Genomic DNA, 10,069 nt, shown 5'->3' with positions numbered 1-10,069 from the left:
TCTCCTCACCTTCCAGTCCCTCCATTGCGCCAACGCTTCGAGATCCACCAGACTCCTTGAGCTGCACCCGCCACCGCCGCCGCCGCCCAGCTCCGGCTGTAGCAACCCGGCCGCGCCTCCCACCTGCTAATATTCCGAGCTCCCATTGGTCCGACGCGGGAGGGGAGGGGGGTTACGAAGGGGCGGGGCCTCGAGGTGGCCCGCCTCCTGCCGCCGATGCGCGGAGGCAGCCCACGTCCGCGCTTCAGTAGCGCTTCTCCGGTGAGTCTGCACCGCATTCGGTTGTATCTTGCCGCCGTACGGCGGCCTTTGTTCGACTCTCGCCTTGTTTTTTTCATGTCTTAGCCTTTTGTTTAGAATATCTCAGCACCTCAGGGTTCCCATCAGCAGTCCCTCAATCAAGTGCAATTCTGAATTGCCATCTATCCCTCTCTGAGGACTTGAAGCAAACACGCAAACAAACCCCGCGTCTTACACACTCTTGAGCAGCACCCTCTCCATTCCCCGCTGTGTAGTCACATTTCACCGGAGTGTATTTCCTAAACTTTTCTCTGCACACACGGATATGTGAGTCTTCGGACCGTTTTCCTACAGAAATCGTACTTTCTATCTGGAATTGTAGAACTGAGATTTCTCTCGGCCCTCAGAAACAATTTCCTCAGCAGAAAAGCTTGGGCCGAAAATTAAAGTGAAACCCAGAGCTGCCTTCCTCTTCGGCTACTTTTGGCCTTCCCGGGCCCCAGACTTGGAACTAAAGTAGTCGGTCGGCGCCCCAACTGAGGAGGTACATAAAACTAGGTTTGATCAGGGAGTTTAGGGGCGAAACTAATCTATATACGACAGATGGAAGCCTGTTTCTGTCAAAACCTCTTGGGATGAAGGTAACTGCAAAACTAGCTAAAACCTCTGCTTAACAATCTAACACATTTCCCCAGAACTAAATGTCTTTGAAAATTTGATTTAGTGGTAATAAGCCATCTCATTGGCTAACTCTAGTATACGTCTTGGCAATTTGTCAGTATTAGTGTAATTTCCGTAACAAATCTTACATGCTGCTGCTGAGTCGCTTCAGTCGTATCTGACTCTGTGCGACCCCATAGACGGCAGCCCACCAGGCTCCTCCGTCCCTGGGATTCTCCAGGCAAGAACACTGGAGTAGGTTGCCATTTCCTTCTCCAATGCATGAAAGTGAAGTCGCTCAGTCGTGTCTGACTCTTAGCAACCCCATGGACTGGAGGCTACCAGGCTTCTCCGTCCATGGGATTTTCCAGGCAAGAGTACTGGAGTTGGGTGCCATTGCCTTCTCCTTCTCCTATTACTCCATTCAGTTGCAAAATGTTGACATCATATCTAAAGTTTGTCTGCTTATAAAAGTATGTAACTTACAAACCAGAAGCCTTTATGAAGCAAAAGTTCTATTCTCCATCCAAGAATGCCTTATAATGGAGTAATCTGAGTACATGGGGCTTCCCAGGTGGTGCTAGTGGTAAAGAACCCAACTGCCAAGCAGGAGACATAAGAGACTCTGATTCGATCCCTGGGTCTGGAAGATCTCTTGGAGCAGGGCACAGCAACCCACTCCAGTATTCATGCCTGGAGAATCCCATGGACAGAGGAGCCTGGCAGGCTACAGTCCATAGGGTGGTGTGGGAAATTAACAAGATGGTGCCAGTTAGGCTCTCTCGCCCCATGTTCTCAGGGCCTTCTCACCCATGTTCTATAAACAATGGTTTTGCATGATTATGTAACAGCCGAAATCACATACAGCACTGCGCGTTTGCTTCAGGAGGTACTCACTTTGGGCTACTTTGTGTGGTGGGCCTATGCGAGCTTCAACATGAAAGCCCTGGTTGCTGCTGCACTGGGGCTACATTGGAGAAACGTCATGGTTATGTTACATGAGGTTATGTTATGACTCTGTTATGGCTTCATTATGGTTATGTTGTGGCTGTTGCTATGGCTGCTGAGTCAGCCAGGAGAGAGACTGTGATATGGCTACCGTGCCAGACAGGCGAGAATAAACCTGTCTGCAGTTCCATGGCTCCTTGAGTCTCCTTCCAGCCTCAGCTGGCCCCTTGCCTACCCTGGGTTCAGCAAACAGTGCAAACAGTGTGAACAGAGAGACAACCAGTGCAGGAACAGGATCAGCAATACAGGTGGCAAAGAGTTGGACACAACTGAAGCAACTTAGCACACAGACACGAACAAACACCTGAGGACTACACCATCTCTTTTTGGGAAGGTGATTTTAGTATGTGTGAATGTGGTGCAGTCTATCTCTGATATGGACTCTTGAGACATGCCTGTCTCAACTCCTCCCCTCCCCCTAGTTCTGCTCTGGTTCTTTGATTCCTCTGAGATTTGAGATCCTAGGCCTAATTGGCCAGCTCACAGCCTTGCCTGCCATTTAGTCACCCGGGAGTGAGTGGGGAAAGGTCCTTTGGTGCTGCTAAGACTAAAGTTAGAATCGGGAGGGGTGGGGGATGGGAGTGCTTTAAACGAGCACTAAAAAGGAAAAACCACCATTGGAAAAAGCCCCAAAATAGAGAAAAAACTTACTTACTTTACAAATCACAAGTTCTTGAACTGAAGTCAATTCACAAATGGAATTGGCTGATACACACCCTATTGGGTATAACTGCTACAGTAACAACAATACAGTAACAACATCTGCTACAGTAAAAACAATAATAATGGTAATAGTAATGATTTTGAAAAATTATATCAGGCATGTTTTAGGTCCTTTTCGTATAGACACTTATCTTCAAAACAACTCTACAAAGTAGATATAATTTTCATCTTTTAGAATTCTTGAATTTCTAGAAGTCTCAGAGATGAAATTTTTGGTAATATTTATGCTCTTAGTGAATGGTGAAAGTGAAAGTTGCTCAGTCGTGTCTGACTCTTTGTGACCCCATGGAATTCTCCAGACCAAAATACTGGAATGGGTAGCCATTACCTTCTCCACCAGATCCTCCCAACCCAGAAATAGAACCAGATTCTCCTGCATTGCAGGCAGATTCTTTACCAGCTGAGCTACATTAACTTGGATTTAAATTCTAGTCTATCTGATTCCACCTGTAATGGATGATTTCATGACTCCTCACCTCCTCCTCATCTTGCTTTCTAATTACTTAAATGTAAATTCAGATAATTCAGATTGGTTATTCAAGGTGTATTTGTGTAGGTATAGCTACTGTGAATCTTAACTCTCTAAAATGTGCCTGCCAATCTTTAGGAGTAATGTTCTCTCAACACTCTTATCTACCCTGGCTTCTTCAGCTTTCCCTGGTTTTGACCCCTGGGTGAAGAAGACAATTTCTTATCTGCCTTTCCTTCCTCTGCCTCCTACGTGCCTGGCCCAAAATTCTCTTTGGTCTTAATGCACTCTTCTGGCTTTTCTTTTTCTTGATCTACTCCATTTTTCTGTGACATATTCATTTAACAAATATTTGTTGAGTACCTACTGTGCTTCAGGCCCTTTTCATTTCGAGCCAGTCATTAAAATGAACAAAGCTCAGTCTCTCCTCTATGTTCCAAATCTTTTATCATTCATAATTTTTTTTATCTTGCCAGTGATCTTTTAAGCTAATGATAACATTCATAGAGGAGTGTGAATTAAAGGTCTTCCCATATCCCTATCATAAAAAAAAGAAAACAAAGGTTCAGAGATGTTTACTGACTCTATCCAGATTACAAAACTACTAAGTAGCTGAAATAGATACTGCACCCTTGTCTGATTACATCATATCCCTGATTCTTTCCACTTCACATTACTTTCCCTTCAACCACCATTCCCTGGAGTCCATCCACATCTCATTTGCACCTTCCAAAGAGCTGAGCAAGCTACATATATCTTCTTGTTTCAAAGCTCCAACTTCCTGTTGGATCTTACACAAAGATCAATTCCCCTTTCAGAGATATCCTTTGGCCCTCATTCAAATCCTTTTCAGAATACAGCTGAATGAGATTCTGAATCTCAATTTATATACCCACTGACCCACCACAATTTAATAAATAAAAATTTATTTATACATTTAGCAACCATAACGAAAATGATAATTTTCATCAAAAACAAAAGGGACGTATTTTTTCTTAAATCTGGGGAGAAATGACTAGATTAAAGAACCATATTCTGAGTTAGCTCTTATTAGTTTATTTAGTTTTATTTTTAGACTGAAGTAAAACAAAAAGTTTTATGTGTTCAGGGACATAGTTATAGTACTGAACAAGAAAACATTAAGAAAAGGAGAAAAGAAGATCCTAAGGCAGACTTTATTGCCTTCATTGATTGGAGGGTTACTCCATTCACAGTGTGAAAGTGATTATTCTACTTCTTTCTCCTCTAGTTCTATAAAGAACTCCATTTCTTTCAGGATTCTCTGCTCTCCTCCACTTTCAAAACTAATTCCTAGCTGCAAAAGAATGAATTTTTTTAAACCTTCAATTATGATCACATCTCTCCATCTCCGGCCACCATCATTCCAAATCTGAAATTAAAATCTATTAATTCAGATTCATATTGAGATACTCCTACATGTGTAACACTGTTCTAGGCACAACAGGGAGCTCCGAAGAAGTCTCTTTGGTTTCCAGGAAGATAACATCTAGTAGAGGAAGCCTGAGCAAGACATAATACAGAGCAATAGAGGACAGTATATTCAATGGACTATTAAGTTGAGGTCCAACTTATAAAAGTAATTGGTTCTAAATAAACATTCATTTAGAGATTCGCCTATGCTACTATATGAAACACTAGTTTATTGCTTCCAAGTGCTGAAATGTATTTTACCGAATACATATACCACATTTTATTTATTCCTTCCAGCAGTGATAGGCACCCAGCTTCCTCTAACTTGCAGTTACAATGAACATCTTTGTGACTGTACCCTTATGAACCTGGGATCAAGTTCCTCTGGGATGCATCCCTGGAATAGTGGATTGCTGGATCACCTTCATTTCCAGTAAGTATGCCCAGATTGTTCTTTGCAATGTCTGTACCCAGTGTATCCTGCCACCAGCACTGTTTAAAGAGTACCCATCTTCCTGTGTCTATTTAATACTGGCTTAGGTCTAATTTTTGCCAGTCTACTGAGAATCAAGAATTGGGAATCTCTTCATATATTTGTAATTCATATATTTGTAATTGTATTCATATATTTATAATTGTATTCATATATTTGTAATTGTATTCATATATTTGTAACACAAATATTTGTCTTACAAATATATGAATATTATACAATTATATAAATATATGAATAATTTGTATTCATATATTTGTAATTCATATTTGATTTTCAAGGAATTGTCTAATTTAATCACTGTTTTATGAGGTTTCCCTGGTGGCTCAGTGGTAAGGAATCCACATGTCAATGCAGGAGACAAGGGTTCAAGTCCTGGTCAGGAAGATCCTCTGGAATGGGAAATGGCAACCCAGTCCAGTATTCTTGCCTGGGAAAGCCCATGGACAGAGGAGCCTGGTAGGTTACAGTGCATGAGCTCACAAAGAGTTGGACATGACTTATTCACTGAGCATGCACACATGCATCCCTATTTTATGTTGTGATTCTCATCTTTTTGTTACGGATTTGTAAGTTTCTTAGTATATTTTAGATTTTAAGCTCTTGCTAATTTTGATTAGTTCAAAAATATTTTTCTAGGTTGTCAAATATTGGATATCTTTGTCTATGATGCCTGTCATTTGAATAGAAATCCTTAACTTTAATTTTGTCAAGTCCATCAATATATTTGCTTTATGAAATGTGCACTTGAGGTTTTATGCAAGTTCTCTTCACCTCTAGATTATGAGGGTATTTGTTTACATGATTTTCTGAGTGTAGCCAAACCTAATCCTAAGAAAATGGAGACAATTTAAATTCAGAGTAGAGACGACAACAACATTTTTTTCTAGTGTCTTTTAAGTTATGAGGTAACTCTAAAAATTCAAATAGGAACCAATGCCCAGAACATTTTGAGACTTTGTGAATTTCAGCTTTATCCAGTTTTGCCCTTTGTTGCCAGGAAAGCAAAGTATTTTTAGATGCTCCTTTTCCCACCTAAAGGAAGAAAAACAGAAGAAAAAGAAAAATATTGAGTCCTTTCCCCCTTGCTTTATTATTAATCATAGCAGCTTCTCACAACTTTTAAAGCAGTTTCCTTTAAGTGTTGTAAAGTATTACAAATAAATATTATATAATGATGATGATGATGTCAGAATATTTATACTAAGAACAAAGAAGGAAAATTTTTAAATCACCTAAATGAATACCTTGGCACTCCTTTACGATTTTAAAAGCTTTATGGCTCTGTTTCTTAAAACAATTATTAGATCCTCTAGTTTCCGCAGCTGCCTTTTAATAGAAACAACTATTTACGAATTCACCCTATAAAAACATGCTAATTATTAATATAATTGATCACTTGGTTTTGCCTTAAGAATTAACAGGTAAAAGTAAAAAACTAAAGCTCTAATTTTCATTAACAAGTGGATACACTTGTTATTAGAATTATCTGCCTTTAACTATTTATACAAATGCCCACTTGTGCAGACCTATCTTTCTAGAAAAGTTGCTTTTTACAGTTTTACAATGAAAGTACATTATTCTGTTTACTTACTTTTTCCTTAAAATGCATTTCAAAAGTATAAGTTGAGTATATTGTTGACCTAATTTTATCGTGTAAATCCAACAATTGTTTGCTTGCTGTTTCCAAGAAACAGAATTGCTTAAGCCTATTCCGACAGAGGATGAGATGGCTGGATGGCATCACTGACTCCATGGACGTGAGTCTCAGTGAGCTCCGGGAGTTGGTGATGGACAGGGAGGCCTGGCGTGCTGCGATTCATGGGGTCGCAAAGAGTCGGACACGACTGAGCAACTGATCTGATCTGATTCACATTTATGTTTCTTAGCAGCTGACAGATAATCAACAAAACAGAAATAAGAATCTCTTCTGGTTCTGTTTTCAAAACATAATAAAACTTATATAAGAAAGAGAAATTCCATATAACAAGATATTAGTATTCATAGGAATTTAATTTTTATAGATTAAGGAGAAGCAGTTTTCAGAGCATTTGAATTATGTAAAAGACTATATAGATGTTAGTAAGTCTGACTTGAGGAGTCAGAAAACCCTGAACACCTTTGCAGTGCTTCTGTTCTTTTTATGAACACCACTGGCCCTTTGTACTAAAGGTTATTGTTGCCCTGTTCTTAGATTCCCTTTATACCGGAAGGTATACCCAGCCCCACTTGTTAATTATGTTGGCTGATAACCCATGGCTACTTTCTTCCCCTGAGAGGCTATGGTCTCACCATTAGGGAGGCAGCCCACAGCCAGTGACTGACTGACTCTGGGGTAACACAAGTTAACCTTTGACTCAAGGTGGGCAGAGAGTATTTATTTAATACACAATGGTTATAGTTAATATGAAGACCATATGAAAACCATTTCCCATATAGTTTCATGTGATCCTCATAACCTGCCTTATCCTTTTGATTTTCATTTCAAAGAAATGGAGAGTCAACTAGAGTAAGTGACCTTTTAAAATTTATAGTGAGCAAGTGGCAGGTCATGGTGATTCTTGCTGTTTAGTCGTTGTCATGTCCGACTGTTTGAGACCCCATGGACTGCAGCCTACCAGGCTCCTCTATCCATAGGATTTTCCAGGCAAGAATACTGGAGTAGGTTGCCATTTCCTTCTCCAAGGGATCTCCCTGACCCATGGATTGAACCTGCATCTCCTGCATTGCAAGCAGATTCTTTACTACTGAGCCACCAGGGAAGTGGCAGGATTAGAATATGTAAATAGATTCTCTAACTTGAGATACATGACTGTAGCATAACTGCTTTTTCTAAGTAAGGACACTAAGTCTGATGAGAATGACAAAAGGGAAAGCACTAGATTTATGTTCTCTCTCAGATCACGAAAGAGAGGACTGATAAACTGTCCATGGAATGAAATAAGTGGAAGTCATCTGAATTATTCTTTATTTTCTTCTATGACAGGATCCATGTGTGATGGTTAGTTTAATGTGTCAATTTGGCGACGTCAAGTATTATTCTAGATGTACTACGAAGGTGTTTTCTGGATGAAATTAACATTTAAATTGGTGATTTTTTAGTAAAGCAAATTGCCCTCCATAATTGCCCTCTGACTCAAAGAACATGAATTTGAGCAGACTCTGGGAAACAAAGAAGGACAGGGTAGCCTGGACTGCTGCAGTTCATGGGGTTGCAAAGAGTTGGACAGGACTTAGCAACAACAGCTCCATGATGAGGGTGGGCTTCAATCCCATCAGTTGAAAGTTTACCTTCCCTTAGAAGGAATCTGGCAGCAGAGTGCCGTTGGATCCAACCTGTAATTCTACCCTGGGTCTCCAGCCTAAAAGGACCTAAAAATTTTAAACTTGCCAAGCTTGTGCAATAAAGGACCTAAAAATTTTAAACTTGCCAAGCTTGTGCAATCACAGGAGCCAGTTACTTAAAATCAATCAGTCTCTATCTCTTTCTCCCTTTCTATAGATATAGATATAATCCTATTGGCTCTGTTCCCTGGAGAACCCTAATTAATATACTAGGCTTGCCCAGGTAGTTGAGTAATCAACACCTGGAAAGCAGCAAAGTAAAACCAAAAATACGCTCTGAAAGAATTCAAACCTTTATATAACCCTGACTCAATTCAGATATCCCACTGACAGCTTCCAAATGTCAGAGTTCTCCTTTGTTCCTATCCTCTTTTCAGAGGTAGATGCTTCTCTTTGTGTCTCAATTTGGACACCATAGAAAGAGGCAAACTGTGGCCCAAATATCAGAAAATAAATCTATAAAATATCTTAACAATCTCCCACAACAATCTTACTCTAAAAATAACCCAGAAAGGTTTATTAAAAGACTGCCCAACATGGATGGTTAGTTAACTAAACCATGGACTAGAACCCAGGTCTTCTGACTTCTGGTCCTTTGCCCTTTGTGTCTCTTTATATACAAATTTTTACATACTGCAGTTCTAGACGTTGTAAGAATAAAAGCCTGTGACTTCAAGGAACTTAAATTCTATTTCACTGAGCAAGAACCTATGAAGGCTATAGTAATAATAATAATATATGGCAAATAGCAAATAACATATTGGATATAATCTAGGGATAAATGAAGTCTATAGAAAATAAGAACTAGTCAAAGTAGACAGCTTATTTCAGGCTGAGTTTCCAGGGAAAGATTAATGAAGAATTCTAGGTACTAAGATAATGCTGTGAAAGTGCTGCACTCAATATGCCAGCAAATTTGGAAAACTTAGCAATGGCCACAGGACTGGAAAAGATCAGTTTTTATTCCAATCCCAAAGAAAGGCAATGCCAAAGAACACTCAAACTGCTGCACAATTCTTCTCATCTCACATGCTAGTAAAGCGATGCTTAAAATTCTCCAGGCTTCAACAGTACGTGAACTGTGAACTTCTAGATGCTCAAGCTGGATTTAGAAAAGGCAGAGAAACCAGAGATCAAATTGTCAACATCCGTTGGATCATCAAAAAGGTAAGAGAGTTCCAGAGAAACATCTATTTCTGCTTTATTGACTATGCAAAAGCCTTTGACTGTGTGGATCACAACAAACTCTGGAAAATTGTTCAAGAGATGGGAATACCAGACCACCTGATCTGCCTCTTGAGAAATCTATATGCATGTCAGGAAGCAACAGTTAGAACTGGACATGGAACAACAGACTGGTTCCAAATAGGGAAAGGAGTATGTATATTGTCACCCTGCTTATTTAACTTATATGCAGAATACATCATGAGAAACGCTGGGCTGGAGGAAGCACAAGCTGAAATCAAGATTTCTGGGAGAAATAACAATAACCTCAGATATACAGATGACACCACCCGTTTGGCAGAAAGTGAAGAAGAACTAAAGAGTCTCTTGATGAAAGTGAAAGAGGAGAGTGAAAAAGCTGGCTTAAAACTCAACATTCAGAAAACTAAAATAATGGCATCTGGTCCCATCACTTCATGGCAAATAGATGGGGAAACAGTGGAAACAGTGACAGACTTTTATTTTCTTAGGCTCCA

At 39.9% G+C, this 10,069-nt stretch overlaps 1 protein-coding gene across 1 annotated transcript in view; it reads right to left on the bottom strand.

The window, feature by feature from the left end:
• Positions 1–108, bottom strand: part of ZC2HC1A (zinc finger, C2HC-type containing 1A) — a 54,331-nt gene extending 54,223 nt beyond the window's left edge. The window contains exon 1 of the mRNA XM_010848770.1: positions 10–108. Within this exon, the coding sequence (XP_010847072.1) occupies positions 10–25 (16 nt within the window). The 5' untranslated portion in view covers positions 26–108. The remainder of the gene's footprint in view (positions 1–9) is intronic.
• Positions 109–10,069: the final 9,961 nt, after the last annotated feature.

The sequence above is a fragment of the Bison bison genome, unplaced genomic scaffold (genome assembly GCF_000754665.1).
Source record: "Bison bison bison isolate TAMUID 2011002044 unplaced genomic scaffold, Bison_UMD1.0 scf7180017864273, whole genome shotgun sequence".
In the NCBI taxonomy this organism is placed as follows: Eukaryota; Metazoa; Chordata; class Mammalia; order Artiodactyla; family Bovidae; genus Bison; species Bison bison.
Note: the sequence above shows the minus strand (reverse complement) of the source record. Positions and strands in the feature narration are given on the sequence as shown.